This window comes from Rhinichthys klamathensis, unplaced genomic scaffold (assembly GCF_029890125.1).
Source record: "Rhinichthys klamathensis goyatoka isolate OS25496 unplaced genomic scaffold, OSU_Roscu_1.1 h1tg000120l_1, whole genome shotgun sequence".
Lineage (NCBI taxonomy): Eukaryota > Metazoa > Chordata > Actinopteri > Cypriniformes > Leuciscidae > Rhinichthys > Rhinichthys klamathensis.
The window spans coordinates 470,409-487,725 of NW_026606657.1; the positions used below are offsets into that span (position 1 = coordinate 470,409).

At 39.4% G+C, this 17,317-nt stretch overlaps 1 protein-coding gene across 2 annotated transcripts in view; it reads left to right on the forward strand.

Annotated features, from left to right (window-relative positions):
• The window catches only part of pax7a (paired box 7a), a 64,509-nt gene that overhangs the window by 27,784 nt on the left and 19,408 nt on the right, over positions 1-17,317 (forward strand). For both annotated transcript variants that reach the window (XM_056255324.1, XM_056255325.1), the window contains 2 exons: positions 9,436-9,601; positions 10,311-10,507. In XM_056255324.1, the coding sequence (XP_056111299.1) occupies positions 9,436-9,601; positions 10,311-10,507 (363 nt within the window). The remainder of the gene's footprint in view (positions 1-9,435; positions 9,602-10,310; positions 10,508-17,317) is intronic.

Genomic DNA, 17,317 nt, shown 5'->3' on the forward strand with positions numbered 1-17,317 from the left:
GCACAGTAAACAACAGCCATAAGTCTTCAATGTAGTTCGGCGCTTGGTCCAGTGTTTAGGGGGGATTGTGCCATTTCTCTGTGGAGTCTATTGTGAATGTTCTTGCCCTCCCCAAATCTGCCCCCCTCCAAATGGGGATTTCATGTGGTTTTGCCATTGACGTTTAACTGTTAAAAGAGTCAGTCTGGTGGAGTACTCATGTAGATTTACTCATAAAAGTGCAGTTCATCATAGCTCACACTTTGACCTCCCATTGGACTGACAATAAAGGGCGCTTGATGCGTTTAACCCACCCAAAACACTAATTCAGTGAGGTGTGCGAGTTTGGCACGAGACCCAGCAAGACATTCCACCACTCGTACATGCCAAGTTATGCCAGCTGCATTGGCAGAGACTTTTTCAAGTGTTCTAATAAAATATGACATGGTGTTTCATGGCAAGAATGCAATCTTCTTCATGCAGTTACCATTAGGGGGGTTTCGCAGAAGTTCCCACTGGTTTGGCTTCGAGTATGTCGGCAGGTTTCTGTATAGAGATTCCTTCCAGGCCAGAGCGAGATCAGACCTTTGGCCCGGCTGGTGACCTGCTCCGCCACAGCTGTGCAGACCCATCTGGCAGATGTCAGTGTAGTGGGGAGTGGAGAAGAGGGCATTGGGGTGAGACAGGGGCCAAAAGAGGGGCCTCTCCACCCCTGGATCATCAACTCCAGAGCGTGTTAGAAAGCCCTCCTTCTGCAGTCTTGAGGCAATGATATGCATGGAAAGTAAAATGAAGAGCATGGTTGTGCACCATTCAGAATTGATCTAAGAATGCCTTTTAAATTCCAAAATTTGAATTGAGGTAGCAAACACGATACAGAATCCCAATTTAAATTTGAATGTAAGGAAGTAGGTTTAACTAGAACTAGATTTTTTTAACTACTTAAACATTTGCTTTTCAAAGCCGTGATTGATAGTTTTGAAAATGGTTAAAATGCCTTGAAGTTTAAATGTTAGATCTATAGATCTAAATTGTATTTAGTTTATATATTTATTAAAGGTATAGCGGAGGATTTTCTTTTTCCGGGTGGGTAGTCTATACTATTGGCCCACCTAAGTGTCAATCATTCTGGTGATATGTTTACGTAAGGCCGTCGTACGTGCTCGTCCCTATGTAGTTTTCGCTTTCTGCGCATGCGCACTTTCAGGTGGATTATGTGATGAGTTACGGTTTCAGCCATTCCTTTGAAAATGGCTGAGGGTCGAAAGAGAAAAAATGTATACGAAGTGATAAGAAGAGAAAGGCCGCAGAATATAGAAACAAGACCAGAGTGATTTTGGGTGAATATTTCACACGCTGGCGTGTGCTAAAAGCACAGGTTGGGCTTCCCACTGATGCCGCAGTCGCGAAGATTCTACTAGACAGGTCAAGTTTGTCATGCTATTTGGAGAAATCCATTTAAAATCACTGCTAGTAAAAGTTAATGTAAGCTATGATTAGCAATGCTAGCCTCTCGTGCACACGTTTAATAGGCGTTCCCTCTTGGGAGCAAATAGAGTGTTGCGCATGTGCATTTTTAAAAAAAATTGGAGAGGATTCTTCTCTAAAATTCGGAAAGATCCTCCGCTATACCTTTAATATTTAACCAAATAAATTTGACCAGTGTGTCCTGTTTTGAATTTCTTTGAATTGCAATTGAATACATTTCTCTTCCTGTCATTCCAACTTCCTGTGGGATGTGCCCAATTCAATTCAAATGCACACTCATGAATTTAAAGGAAGCCAATTCTACAATTCCGAATTTTGCTCAACCTTGTGAAAGAGTATATAGAATATAAATTGATCATGTTTGATTTTTTTGATCCTCGGTTTAGTTTTAGCTAACATTTTTGTTGTAGGCTATTGGTGAATGTTGTGAAGTTATTCCTAAATTGTTCTAAAATGCTAACAACAGATAGTTATGATAAATAACTGCACCAAGTGAGATTTTCCTGTTATTTAAAGATCTCCATCCTGTCCATCTTCATCGAGACCTTAGCACATCCAGCTACCCCAACCTTCCTCAGATCCTCTGTGGTTGTATCTGACAAATCAGGTAACCCAGACCATATCTCACCCGGTTCGGTTTCAGTTTGGTTTGATGGAAGCGGGATGTTAAAGGGTTGTGACAGGGTTATGTAGCCTAGCAGAATATTTCTCCCTGTGGCTTCACAGTCCTGCTGCTTTATACTTCCATGAGGTGAATGAGCACCACATAAATGCCATGTGACATCTGAGGAAGCCAAGCCACTGCTCACACCATTAGCAGAAGGAGACGATTTTGCAAGCCATTCGGTGAAACAAAGGGAGAATTTTCAACCAGCAATGGAGAGGCAGAAAAGCTGGGGATTGTTATAAATCATCTACGATCAAGTGAATTCTGTTCTAATTCAGTCTGAAGTTAGCAAGTTAGCAGTCATAAGAGAGCCACGTTGCTAGCTCCTGCTTTCTGACATAGATCCCCTTTCACAAGCAGTGCGCATTTTCCATGCAGCTATTATAGTTAGTAGAATCTAATAAGGTCTAAGCATTTCCTTTTATGAAGCGTAGAAATCAATTTGGCAGGAAGTTAGCCATTCTCTACCTGGGAGTTTTCGGTTTTAATGCTAGCGTTTTAATGCTAATTGCTAGGAGGCTATGATGGGGAGGCTGTGCAGTTTGAGGTGTTGGCCAGGATATAGCTGAAGATATTTAGCATTGTATTAATCAAAAATAAAAAGATGGGGAAGATTGGAAAAATGTATTATTAGTGCACTTTGTGTTATGTTTTGACGTTGTCTCTTTATGGTTCCTCTGCAGTTTTTATAACACATACTGCATGCAAACTTGTGGCAATACTCCATATATTATTCCAGCATTCCTTGCACCCTGAGACCAGGAAAATGTGAGCAAGAAAATCCCATCCAGCCCAACAGGCAACTCTGTTCCTATCTGTCTTAGCTTGTGCACCATAAAAGAATAAATAGGATTTATGAAGACTGTAAAGAGCAAAATTGTTGCAATGCATCAGTGAGAATGTTCTAACAGTTTTGCATTATTAGAATTTAAATTACTTTCTTTTAGCCGCTTTGTGTTCGTTGATTCTTATCTAAGTAATCCCAGTCTCCTTTTTGCAATTCGCGTTCCCAGTAATGTTAATTAGCATAGCGCCAGACAGAGAGAAAGAGAGCGAGAGAATTCAAGCAGGCCACAGAAGAAAGAGAAAAAAATGAATGTTTGATGTAGTCAACACATTGCTTGTTAGACTGAATCGCATTTGTTGGTATAAAAACAGATGTCGCCCTTGTTTAATGTTTATTCCTTTGAAACACGAGGTGAACGGCCTGAAACCTTTTAAAAGCTTCTCTTAACAACATTTTCCTAAAGAAGAAACAGATTTCAGAGGAGACTGTTGTCGTGTCCAAGTCTATCCTGGATTTATGGGCGACTGTTTGCGGTGACTTATGGAGTGCACAGGTGTTTATGTGTGTTTTGGTGTACACAGTGGACAAACAAGGGAAACGTCCTATAAAAGACAGGAATAAGAAACATGGTGCGTGTGCACACAGGTTTATCCCGTTTATCCGTGACAGGTGTGTGCAGTAAACACAAATCTCCACAGACACCCGCATTGGACACAGGGACAGCGTTGAGCCCAGACCCTGCTCTGTCTTTGGGTTTATAGACCGTAATGATCAAAACAAATGTACACACGACCAGCCAGACACACATCACTTCGGCACACCTCAAATCTTGAAGTGTGTGAGAAGCGGAGTAATTGATTAAAGGAGTAGTGCACTCAAAAATGTAAATTCTGTCATTGTTTACTTGCCCACATGTAATTTCAAACCTCTATTACTTACTTTCTTCTGCACAACCAAAAGAAGATTTTTTTAAAGAAGGCATTGGCATTGACTTTCATTGATATTGGAGTTTAAAAGACGATTAATATTCAGTAATATTATCAGTTTAACTGCACTAATGCAATCAGATGAGAACAAAACTGGATTGCTCTGGATATGAATATACTGAATTGAATTTGTTTCATAATTGATTAACTTTGCAACACTGACACTATTATTGAACTGAACTTAAAGGAGTAGTTCACTTTTAAAAAAACTTTTGCTGATAATTTACTCACCCCCATGTCATCCAAGATGTCCATGTCTTTCTTTCTTCAGTCGAAAAGAAATTAAGGTTTTTGATGAAAACATTCCAGGATTTTTCTCCATATAATGCACTTTACTGGGCACCAAACGGTTCAAGGTCCAAAAGACAGTTTCAGTGCAAACTGCAAACTGTTCAAAGGGCTTTAAACGATTCCAGACGATGAATAATGGTCTTATCAAGCGAAACGATTGCTCATTTAAAAAATAAATAACAAAGTTTAAGTTTTATAAGCTCAAATGCTCGCCTTGCTCTGTTCTGTGTGACTCTCCTGTTCGAACTCGTTCATCAAAATGAACGAATCTTTTTCCGAGTCAATTCGTTCATTTCGTTCGTTAAATGAATCAAATGACTCGAAAAAAGATTCGTTCATTTTGATGAACGAAATCGAACAGGAGAGTCACACAGAACAGAGCAATGCGGGCATTTGAGCTTATAAAACTTAAACTTTGTTATTTATTTTTTAAAAGACCCTTATTCATCGTCTGGAATTGTTTAAAGCCCTTTGAACAGTTTGCACTGAAACTGTCTTTTGGACCTTGGACAGTTTGGTGCCCAGTAAAGTGCATTATATGGAGAAAAATCCTGAAATGTTTTCATCAAAAACCTTAATTTCTTTTCGACTGAAGAAAGAAAGACATGGACATCTTGGATGACATGGGGGTGAGTAAATTCTCAGCAAAAGTTTTTTTAAAAGTGAACTAATCCTTTAAACAACACTGGACTAAACTGAGCTGAACAATGTGACTTGTTTTCTTTAGAGCTGCATGCTTTACAGCTGAAATTATTTTTGGTGAATTTAACTAAATTAACACTATTATTTCCCTGTTTATTAATGTGAAGCTGCTTTGAAATGATCTATATTGCATAAAGTGCTATATAAATATGAGACATTATTTCAAAATATCTTCTTTTGTGTTCACAGAATGAAAGTCATTAGTCATTAGAATGAAAATAAGTGTGAATAAAAGATATAATATTCATTTTTGGGTGAACTATCCTTTTAAATGAATGCTTGTGCAAATGTATTCATATGCATAACCCAGCATAAACCAAATCTGTTCATTTATTTATCGTTATTTCAAACTGTTTATCCTGTATCAGCCCCATTGTTTCAGCATTGTCCCTCTCGCCCGACACCACACATCAGCGGACGCCGCTGAAACTCTTCCTCGTGTGGTTTTGGTGTGGGTTGGATGAAAACCGTCTCAGTGGAGGAATTAGGCTGGATTGCAGACAGCGAGAAGGGGAATCTGGGACTGTTCAAGGTGACTTTGTGATTGGGTTCCAAATCCAGCTCAGAGGGTACGACTGTAGCGACCCAGAAAACACACTCGCGCTTAATCTGGGGTCAGGCACTATGGTGACGCATCTCTCCCTGCTATAAAACAGAACTGTATTTATTTAGGCATATTGGGCTCAATTTTGAACTTGATAAGAGTTAACTTGTGTATACCTCTGTGACGCCACGTTGTTTTCAAAAGCAGCAAATTCACTTAGACAGAAATGCTTCACAGGCTGCTGGTGTGATTAAGGCAGACGGGAGTCTTTGCAGAGCACATGGTAAAGCCACAAGATCTGCTGGCTGTGTCGTAAACGCTCTGACACAGGGATGCACGCGGCTCACTTACAACGATGGATCAGAAATCTCTTTATGAATTGTCAAAGCATTATGCATCTTACAGATTGTGTGGTCTTGCATGTGCAGAGATTAGTCAATGTGCGAGGATGAATGTGGAGGAAAGAGATCGAACATAAAGCCGAGAAGAAACAAACCACTATTCGAGGCGATAAAAGTTTGCTTTGACATATTCCTGCAGAAAACAAAACCTCTTAGACTTTGATGAGATTAAATGACCTTTTGCTTAAAGTCAATATGATTGAATTGACTTCCTCTGCAGATGTTCCTGGGTTTTTACAGAGAAGCTTTTGGATTTCTCTTTTTACCACAAAATATTGTCAACAGCCAGACGAAAAATCATCATGTTTATAGGAATAAAATGTTATATAAATCAGTCTGTAAAATAGATGAGATTTCTGACTCATTTTGAGAGAACAGCCTTGAAAGACATGTAATGTAATTGAAATCTACCGACGCAAATAGATAGTGTAATAAAATAAATGCATAAAATGTCCATTTGGATGTTTTTGTTCCACTAGTGCACAAGAGAACATGTTAAAGTTCCCCTCTTGTGAAAATCAAGCTTTTAAATTTGTTTATGTCTATGTCTATCTTTTAATATGCTTTAAGACAAACAACGTGCAAATTCCAACGCTATCTCACGACCAATTCGTACGAATTCGTACGAGTGATTAAAAGGTGGCTAATTCGTACTAATTCATATGACCTCACTCGTACGAATTCGTACGATTTGTCTAAAAACCCACGTGATGGGTAGGTTTAGGGGCGGGGTCAGGGGTAGGTCATCCGTACGAATTCATACGAATTTGGTAACTCGTAAAATATGTAAGAATTAGCAAAAATCGTACGAATTTGTACGAGTGAGGTCGTATGAATTAGTACGAATTAGCCACCTCGTAAAATTCGTACGAATTGCCGTGAGATCAAATTCATAAGGCAAATTCATAAGTCGACAGCATTGCTGAGTCTTTTCTCCTTAAAACTTCAGTGAACCAAAGACAGTCTCAAAAGCGCGTTTTGAAATCGCTGGTGTTTCTGACGTCACAAACGACCTTGTAACCAATCAGATCAACGTGTGATCGTCAACGAGTGGATCTCTGAGCCGTTGTGAGTGAGTGGAGGCGGGGCTCATTTGCATATTCATAGAACCGCGTATACTAAATGAATTACATTCAAGCTATTTTAAGGCATGAAGACTTTTTTTCCAAGGAAAAAATAGGAAATTTGGTGATCTAAGATGAGTTTTAAGGGATAAAATTATTGACTACAGGGGGACTTTAAGGAAGCAAAATAGCCCAAAATCTCAAAATGGACCAGTGCATGAAAAAAGCAATGCTATGTTCCTCGCTGATGTCACAGAAGAGAGTGTCTGCACTTTGCGGCAGAAGAAAGAAGGAAGAGGCCATCAAAGGATGAAAGGTTGGAGCGTGGGGTTTAGAGGTCATGGGTCAGGAGGCACAGAAGAACGGGACACTTTTGCATTTGTGGGGGAAGGCCACAGCGTTCTTCCATTCTTCGTAAACCGTTCCTCCGATTCCCACTAGGAGATCCGTTCGAATCCCAGCTCATGCATTTCCCGAGTTTCTTCAGGACGCGAGACCATCTTTTATCTGTCTGGAACACCAGGTTTAGGCTCAAGGCAGACAGAGGGGGTGAAGCGTCTCCTCCTAAACCCTCCTAAAAGAGGCTGACGGTCGGGTGGGGGTTTCACGTGAAAAAGACAGATTCGAATCCGACGCATGACAGATGGGTAAGAGTCATCTTTAGCGGCATCAAACGTTGGCGAGCCATTGAAGTCATCTGAATGAGATGCTAGCTGTTAGTGGCCTGACAGTTTTGCACATGGACAATGTAAGCAACGCTTTGTAAGAAAGGGCCAGTGTGTTTTGTAGAGTGTGTCTACGGTGTCGTTGCATCAGAATAGAGTGTGTCCTTGTGTGCGTCCCATGAAAGTGGAGCTCTTAAAGGCACGTTTAAAAAGGGACGCCCACTCTTTGTGGACACTTTTCAGCCTGGTGTATTGAGAGGCCTTTGTCCCCACCTTTCATCTGGGCGCACAATGGACCGGCCCGTTTTAAACACAACGGTAGATGAACTGCCCTGACAGTGTATTAAACGCGGATGAATTGCCAGTGCATGGCATAGATCAATGTCCTCCAACCTTTCACATACGCAGGGCCGCGGTCTTCTCCCTGTGAAATAGAGCGGGCTGCTTTCAGAGACGCTAATTATATTCATGTTTTGATGGAGGAGAAGCTGTTTAAAATGTGCAAATTGTCCTCGTTTCAAGACAACTGTCTGAAGTCAGTCTGGTTTAAATGGAAGGTTAGTTTGGTCAGACTTAAAGTTTGTAATTTTTTCAATGTTAAAATAATTTCTTATTTAATGTGCACAACTATGAGTAAACCATTTGAAGACTTACTTACTGAATAATGCAAACACTGTGACTCTCTGGTGCTTTATAAACATTTATTTGGATCTGTTGGATCGACTTGGATTGGCAAATAACACCCTAGCGATGCATGGGCAAGCACCACTCAAAATTTCTTTTGAATTTTTTTGATAAAATCTTCTTTTTTTGGCCATTTAAGTGCCTCTGCTGATTAAAATAGATCCTCCGTTTGGGTTGAAATTGACTGCAAATTATAAAATATAGGTTTCATATTTGACAAACTACAATAAAGTCACATCAATCAAGTAAAATGTATTACTTTTCACAATACACATTGTTTCAAAGCTTTGCAGAAAATCATTATGTTAATGTTTATAAAATCTGATCTATAGTCACATTTAGCAAAGCTGGACGATAATATAGTTCACATTTTGCAACGATACAAGCAATCAAGCAGTTGAGATATGCAATATTGTTGTATGAATATATGCAGATAAAGTTAGACATACATGCATATCCATAAAGAGCTGGATGATAATATAGTTACTAGATATTTACTAGTATAGAATATTCTATGTTACGAAGCTTTTCTATTTTTCTCAAGTGTTGATTTTTGGCGAATCTCATGGAAACCATTGGGATGTCATTTTGACGGCATCATAGGGAGGACACACTGATGTGTCAAAACTTTGCGTTCACATTCATGACACTAAATGAGAAAAGTCTCAAACTTGTAGTTTTGTTTAGGGAAGCTCAAAACCATCATTGTTCATTTACTTGGTCTGCATTCATTTAGTAAAGCGACACAGTTCATAGTAGCTTGATTATGAATGTGAAATGTGAAAGATGTCTGTGTGTGTACTTGTCCATGTGTGTTTCAGACAACACTGCTGCAGGACAAGTCTTTAAAGTGTCCGACAGGTAGATAAACATACTCGAGATGTCTGTGGAGATGTGTGGGCTACCTCTGACCTGTTTACGACCTCTCGAGCTCAAAGCGGCCTGTTTATACAGATCACAGCTTTAGCCACTTAACTAGAACAACAGGGACCTCGCCATGAGCTAAGAGACGGTTTCCCATGAGGACGCGCTCTCTGCCACACACATGCACATGAACCTGTCTGGAAGACTGCAGGTTATGTGGATGAAATCTCGTTTAAAACAATTAGTATTCGTCTTTGCACAACTGTCCGTCTTGTTTATTTTTCTAAATTGTACTTCCATCTTCTTTTATTAGGTCTGGTTTAGCAACCGAAGAGCAAGGTGGCGCAAACAAGCAGGAGCAAATCAGCTGGCAGCGTTTAACCATTTGTTGCCCGGAGGGTTTCCGCCTACCGGCATGCCAACCTTATCGACCTATCAGCTTCCAGAGTCAACGTATCCAGGCACCACTCTCTCACAAGGTAATGCACAGTAGTCCATGACCCCCTGTCTGTAGATACACACTACCGGTTAAAAGTTTGTGGACAGTAAGAGTTTTATTCATAGGCTATGTTTTTGCAAGGATGCATTAAATTGATCAAAAGTGACAGCAAAGAAATAGTTACAAAAGATGCTGAAAATTCAGCTTTCAACATATTGATATAATATAATACAATATAATATAATAGTTTAAATTGTAATAATATTTCACAATACAACATTTTTGATCAAATAAATGCAGGCTTGGTGAGTACAAGATACTTCTTCCAAAAACTCTTTTGAAAGGTGGTGTATACATTGGTTTCATGTTATGGTTTCATGTTATACTAAATGTTTACCATATTAATTGCAATACAATGGTACATATCCGAATTAATATGGTTTTACCATAGAGGTCCAAAAATATTCTACTACCATTTTGGTACTTAATGTTAGACGATAACACAAATAGCCGTAGCACTTTATTTTACAGTCGCATGTACATGCTATTATATTAATGACAATAACTGGGTAATAACTAGGTAATAACTCTGAACCTACCCCTAAACCTAACCTTAACCCATGTAGTTACCTTATGTTACCCTCCTGTACTTTCTTAGGTATAGGTACAGGGGTAAGTACATGTACTGTAAAATAAAGTGCAGCCCAAATAGCTGTTCCTGTCTCACGGTGTCTGTGTTTGTGTCTCAGACGGCAGCAGTACTTTACACCGGCCACAACCTCTGCCTCCGTCCTCCATGCATCAGGGTGGGCTTTCGGCGGACACCAGCTCTGCCTACGGGCTCTCCTCCAACCGACACTCCTTCTCCAGCTATTCAGACACGTTCATGAGCCCGTCAGCTTCAGGCAACCACATGAATCCCGTGAGCAACGGCCTTTCGCCACAGGTTAGTGTGCAGACGCCTCTTCCCAGTGCGAGAACGATGAATGAACGCCAGCATGCTTCAGAGATCAAGAACGCTGGAGAATTAAGCTAGCATCAGCTTCTTGTGTGGAAACAGATCATTTTTGCTCTGATATGGAGAAAGCACAAACCCTGTGAAGTTTGCTTAGTTTCTTTTTCAGGCACTTAAACTTCATTAAGTTTAAAGGGATACTCCACTTTTTTTTGGAAATAGGCTAATTTTACAACTCCCCCAGAGTTAAACTGTTGAGTTTTACCGTTTTTGAATCCATTCAGCCGATCTCCGGTTCTGGCGGTACCACTTTTAGCATAGCTCAGCATACATCATTGAAGTGGACAAGACCATTAGCATTTCTAAAAAATAAAGAGTTTCGATATTTTTCCTATTTAAAACTTGACTCTTCTGTAGTTACATCGTGCACTAAGACCGACGGAAAATGTAAAGTTGTGATTTTCTAGGCTGATATGGCCAGGAACTATACTCTCATTCCTGCGTAATAATCAAGAAACTTCACTGCCGTACCATGAGTGCAGCAGGCGTAATGATATGACGCAGCGCCTGAAAATAGTCCCCAGCTCAGTAACTTCCAACGTGACCGGGATTAAGTGCCTGCGTCTGCTGCTCTCATGGTACGGCAGTAAAGTTTCTTGATTATTACGCAGGAATGAGAGTATAGTTCCTAGCCAAATCAGCCTAGAAAATCGCAACTTTACATTTTCCGTCGGTCTTAGTCCACGATGTAACTACAGAAGAGTCAAGTTTTAAATAGGAAAAATATCGAAACTCTTTGGTCATTTATTTTTGAGAAATGCTAATGGTCTTGTCCACTTAAATGATGTATGCTAAGCTATGCTAAAAGTGGTACCGCCAGAACCGGAGATCGGCTGAATGGATTCAAAAACGGTAAAACTCAACAGTTTAACTCTGGGGGAGTTGTAAAATGAGCCTATTTCCAAAAAAAGTGGAGTATCCCTTTAAAGTCAGCTTTTAAATAGAGAGCACCTGCGTCATGCATAAACTTTATTATAATCATTCCCAAATCTTTGCCATTTTTTATATCAGGGCAGCGTCTTCAAAGTCAGCATGGCTTTCATTTTACTTTCGTTATGTGAAGTACAGGAAGATGGCACATCAAGTGTGCTAAAAAAACAATGTCTAAATAGCAATTTCGCTATTGGACAACATTTATCCCTGTGCGGCTTATGTCACATTAAGAAAGTAAATGGTCACGTCCATGTTGACTTTAAGAGGAAATCGACTGTTTAAACATTTTAATCTAAAGACGTTGTTTGGGTGAAATCTATGTTGCTTTATTCATTAATGTCACACTCAGTTATTATTCCTCTAAAGCATTGGAGAATATGTGTTTTTGACACGAATGCTTTGTTTTGCGGATCTCTTGTTGCGTCATGTCTGGATTGTTGTTGCTGTGCTTCTGTTTCTGCAAGATTTTCCCACTTATCCTCTTTGCTCCCCATTAATGAGTATTTAGGCTGACTTTCTCCAGAAATGGTTCTGTCTTAAATACCCCAGCATTAAAAAATAATGTGTATTGATGCAAATCGCATGGAAGGAGTGAATTATACACAATTATCCATCAATACTGGGCAGTCTTGCCGACCCTCACCAACAAGATGTGGCTAACAAGCATAAAATAAGATTGAAATGGTGTGTAAAGAGTTGAAAATGAATTTCAATGCTGCATTTGTCCACAATTACCCTTTCGTTCACACATGTTTTATTGGGGGTTTCCTTTTCTCTTCGCTGCTCTCTCAAAGCAGATTGAGAAACATTCTCTGTATTACCCTCTTTTTTCCAGAGAAGAAAGAATTAAGGATTTGGTGACAAAAAAGAGCTTTTCCCCTCGTAACTACAACGTCGGAAGGATAACATGGGCGTCTTACAGTGAGAGAGATTGTTAATCGTGGCACAGGGGCTTTGAGCACTAATGCCTTCGCTCCAAACCTCCGTAAATACCAGCAGACATGGAGGTCTTTTTTCTATTAATGGGAGCATTTAACACAGGCGATGGAGACGCTTGCCTCTCGCTTCCTTCTCAGCTGCTCTTAAACACTTTCTCTTACTAAATAGTACATGTTTCTTGCTTAATGCTGCATGTGGATCAAGTCTGCAGGATTTAAATGGAGGAGATTTCTATATGGCGCATGTTTTGAATTTTTAAACACTATATTTCTGTATACTAATATTTGAAAAGTTTGAATGCTTGTTTTGATCGCTTGATATAGTTTGGTAATGCTTTACAATAAGTTTTCAATTGTTAACATTAGTAGTTAACATGAACTAACAAGGAACAACACTTTACATAATTGACTTTTCTTAGCTAATGTTAATCTCAACATTTACTAATACATTTTTCAGATCAAAAGTGGCATCTGTTTACAATAGTTAATGCACTGCGAACTAACAAGAACATTTTTATAACCTAAAATTAATAAATGCTGTAAAAATATATTGCTAATTAGTTAATGCATTAATTAATGTTAACCAATTAGACCTTATTGCAAAGTGTTACTGATCGTTTTATTGATTCATATAAATTGGACCTATATATAAATTTTTGTTTTATTTAAAAAAAATTATGAATTTCTGGAGATAGTAAAGGGGACACCGCCAATTAGCTTTCTTAGTTTTAATAACTATTATTTTATATCATAATAATATATTATATATTGTTTTAAAATAAAATAAAAGCAATAATGTTGTTTTTAATATAATTTTAATTATTTTAATGGAAAATAATTAAGAATGAGTTGTTCAAACTTCAAGCGCTTGAATAGTAGTGTATATTATAATATTTTTAAGTATGCCCTCATTTGTACATGTCAATGGTCCAGATACTTATCAAAACAAATAGCTTTTTAATTATTTTTAATTTAATTATTCACTTTAAATTTCCTAATTTTTCTGATCTGGGACCCCTCTTTCTCTCTCTCGTCCATATGGGAGAGTCATCAAGCTCTCGTTGTGAGGAGATAAATGCAGTTTCTGACAGGAGAGACAGAGTTCAGGCACAACTCAAACTGTCTGCACAAGCGTATAGCTTTCACATGGAAAATCCTCATCTCTGTTTCACAAGGTGCAAGAGCATCTGCTGAGGTCAAATCAGGCATCACTTAACCTGACCCTAACCTTCATTCATTCTCAGTTCACGTTCGATTAATATGTTATAATGGTGTAATATAAGGTAACACTGTAAGGTCCCATTAGAAATGCATTCACTGTAAAAAGTGATTAGTTGACTTAACTTAAAAAAAGTGAGGAAACCCATTGCCTTAAAATTATTAAGTAAATAAACTTCATGCTTAATTGCAAAAAAAATAAGTTATGTTGAATATTTAAGTTCACATTACTTAATTTTTTAAATTACATGAAGATTATTTGATTAATAATTTTAAGGCAATGGGTTTCCTCACTTTTTTAAGTTAAGTCAACTGATCACTTTTTACTGCAAGCAATACATTTGTTACAGTATTCATTAATCTTTAACATTTATACAACTGTTCATTATTAGTTCATGATCCCGTTAGTTCAATTAATAGGTGGAAGAATTGTTTATTCTCAATATTATTAATAATAATTAATTTAACAATTTATTGAACATTGGTGTCTTTTATGCTCTTGCCACCATGTTTTTAACGCATGGCACTTGAGGTCGTGTGTCAGTAGCTGTTTAGTAAAATAAAGCTGCTTGTTCAATAAAAAGAAAGTGGATCTGTTACTGCCGGTAACCTTTTCTCTTTCCAAAACATCAGATGTCACCTTGCCTCCTGTGACAATGTCAAAAAAGCGTATTTTTTTTAAATAAAATGCGTTTATTTTTTAGATGAAAGATAACTCCCTGATATTGGAAGTTTGCAGACAACACCTGTCTGGCGGAGATAGGCGCATGTGCTCAGACCGAAGACCTATTTCTCCTAACGTCTGCTTTTGATGGGCTACTGGTTGCTGGTACAAAATGTGGCGATTGGCTGTAAATGGGTTGTGGTGGTCGAGTGGCGGGCGGTAATGGACCCCTGCTGATCTCAGCACAGGTCTTGTTGTAACCCATCCAGACAGCGCACATTTTCCCATTACAGGCCAGTAGAAAAGCCATCCACCGGCGGTTGTTGTTGTCGTAGTCCTTGATTAGAAGTTTAGGCTCTGGGAGTGATGCAGTGTCAGATGGGGTCTATTAGGCATTAGTTGGCTGGTCCACAGGTCTGCTTTTGGGTTGAGGTGAGCCATATCGCCCCATTTCATTTTGTCGCACAGCAGGTGATGGATAAGGACATGTGCTCTGGGAGATGTCAGGGAAACCACGCTTTTCCTTTGGGTAGAAGACATGGAAAAGTATGTGAAGATGCTGGAAAACAAGTTTCCAATAGACAAAAAAAAAAAAAAAATCTCCAGCTGTGTTTATTTTACAAACATTTTATATTTTGTCCCGATGACCCTCCAAATATCCATACTGATATGGCTAATATGCCTCAGTGTCCCGTAACCAAGCAGAAAATCTCTAATTGATCTAGAGAAAATAAGGCAGAAGTTTCCTGTTTCTAAACAGAGAACAGTAGCGCCAGAGAGACCACGCTGAACATCGGGATGTCAGGTGCTCATGCTGGCTATTATGCCTCTTTAAATGGGATTTTAAGAGTGGTACTGGGAAATGTGTTCCTTGGCAGAGACGTTGGATGTGGATTCCACTGCTCTGCCTGACAGGGACACCTGCTGGGAGAGAGAGGAAAACAGCATCTGTAGACTCAGCTGGGAAGCCATTGTTTCCCTATAAAAATTACATTGAATTTCAAAATGTATTTTACTCGGGGTAAGAGGGATGCTTAAAAAAAAAAAAAAATGAATAGCTTTCTTTGACTTAATTTAACCCAGAATTACAGAATAACCATATTCACATACAAAGGTACATGTATGCATCCAATAAAAAATGCCATGGCAATATCATAATACTAGTCCAAAAACATGGGATTACTTTTATCAGTAGTTTTTAATACAGTTTTTATCAGTAGTACATAGTGTTGAAAGATTGAAAAGGATGTTGCAGAGAGAATTTTTAGTATCATATCAACGATCGTATCGTAAGAATAATACTTTTTGTGTAATACTTTTTGTGTGTGTATTAACAGTAGGAAGAAGAAGTGCCAGTGTGTGTGTACCTAATGTCCCCACAAGGATTCCAGTTAATTTTGCTTATAAATCATACTAAATGTAATGTTTTGAAAATGTAAAAATGCAAAAAGTTTTCTGTGATGGCTTAGGGATAGGGTTAGTTTAGGGGGAGAGAATATATAAAGTAAAAAAATTATTACCTACTATGTGATGTTCTCATTAAACCAATTTATTAGTTTAAACCAATGGGTTGGTTTGTCCATATTTGACCCAAACATGGGTTGAAACAACTGTGTGTGTGTGTGTGTGCGCGTGTGTGTGTGCGAGTGTGTGTGTGTGTGTGTGTGTGTGTGTGTGTGTGTGTGTGTGTGTGTGTGTGTGTGTGTGTGTGTGTGTGTGTGTGTGTGTGTGTGTGTGTGTGTGTGTGTGTGTGTGTGTGTGTGTGTGTGTGTGATTCGTGTGTACCCTATGTTATGGGGACAAAATCCTTGTCCTTGTCTGGAAATTGTTTTGGTCCCCATGAGGAAACCAAACCAACTTATAAGTCCAACAGAATGAGTTTTTTTGAAAATCTAAAATGCAGAAAGTTTTCTGTGATGGATAGGTTTAGGGGTAGGTGTGTGTGTAAATGAGAGCCGTGGGAGTGTGCTGTTTGTGCTGTGGAATGAGGTTCTGCTCACGGACGTACGGATGGGGTGGGTGAGTGAGTGAGTTAGAGAGTGAGTGAGTGTGAGTGTGTACGGCAGCGCACGAGCGGGGTTGAGTCTCGGCACCGGAGGGATCAGAGAGAGAAACTGCGCTCACCCGAGCCTCTCTTTGATCCCTGTCCCCGGGCCTGCTCGCCCGCACCGCACCGCACAGCATCGCGCTAACACCAGCCCTCGCCAACCGCTGCTCGCGACTGTCAGACAGAGATAAGCGCGCAGAAGCTTCAACCCTCTCCCTCTTCCATTAGTCCTTCTTGGAAAAAAGGGGATGAATTACGTTTAAGAACCCTGTGCTGGCGTTGACTAAAAAGGAAAGAAACCTACCTCAGAAATTTAAAGTGCTCGCTTCTCTTGCCGGCTCCCTCGCCTCGCAGTTTTGACAAGACATTAGGCACGTGAATATCAATGAGCCGCGGAGACGCATGTAGTCCCACACATTATTAAAAACTTGTGCATTAAGCCTTAGACTGGGCACCGTGTCAGCTGGCACGCTCTCCCGACGAACGAATCAAAGCGGATGAGCGCGCGGCATTCATCCGCACCCCGCGCGCGCTCGCTGCGAGAGGGGGAATTGATACTTAATAATTAGAAGCCAGATACTGTTTATATTTGGCAGTAATGGAAAAGACCTATAAGAGGCTTTCCAAAAAAAAAAAAAAACAAGACCTGCTTGGCAGCTGCCAAGAACATCAGACAGCCAAAATCATCGCCACAGGCTAAAAAAAACTAAAATTATAGTTTTGGTGTATGGTTTACGGCCGGGTTCGGGCGGCTCTGAAGAAGACATTAAGTGTAAGTGTAGTCTTAGGCCTGATGACAATGGAAAGTGATTGTGCCAATGTCAAACCATACCTGATTGATGGCTAATATCTTTTCTAAAGCTTTTCTTGGACACTGGTTTGAGGGCCTTATACTGTAAATGTTCTTCAGGTTGGTCTGATGGTTTCTGGGTTCTTTAAAG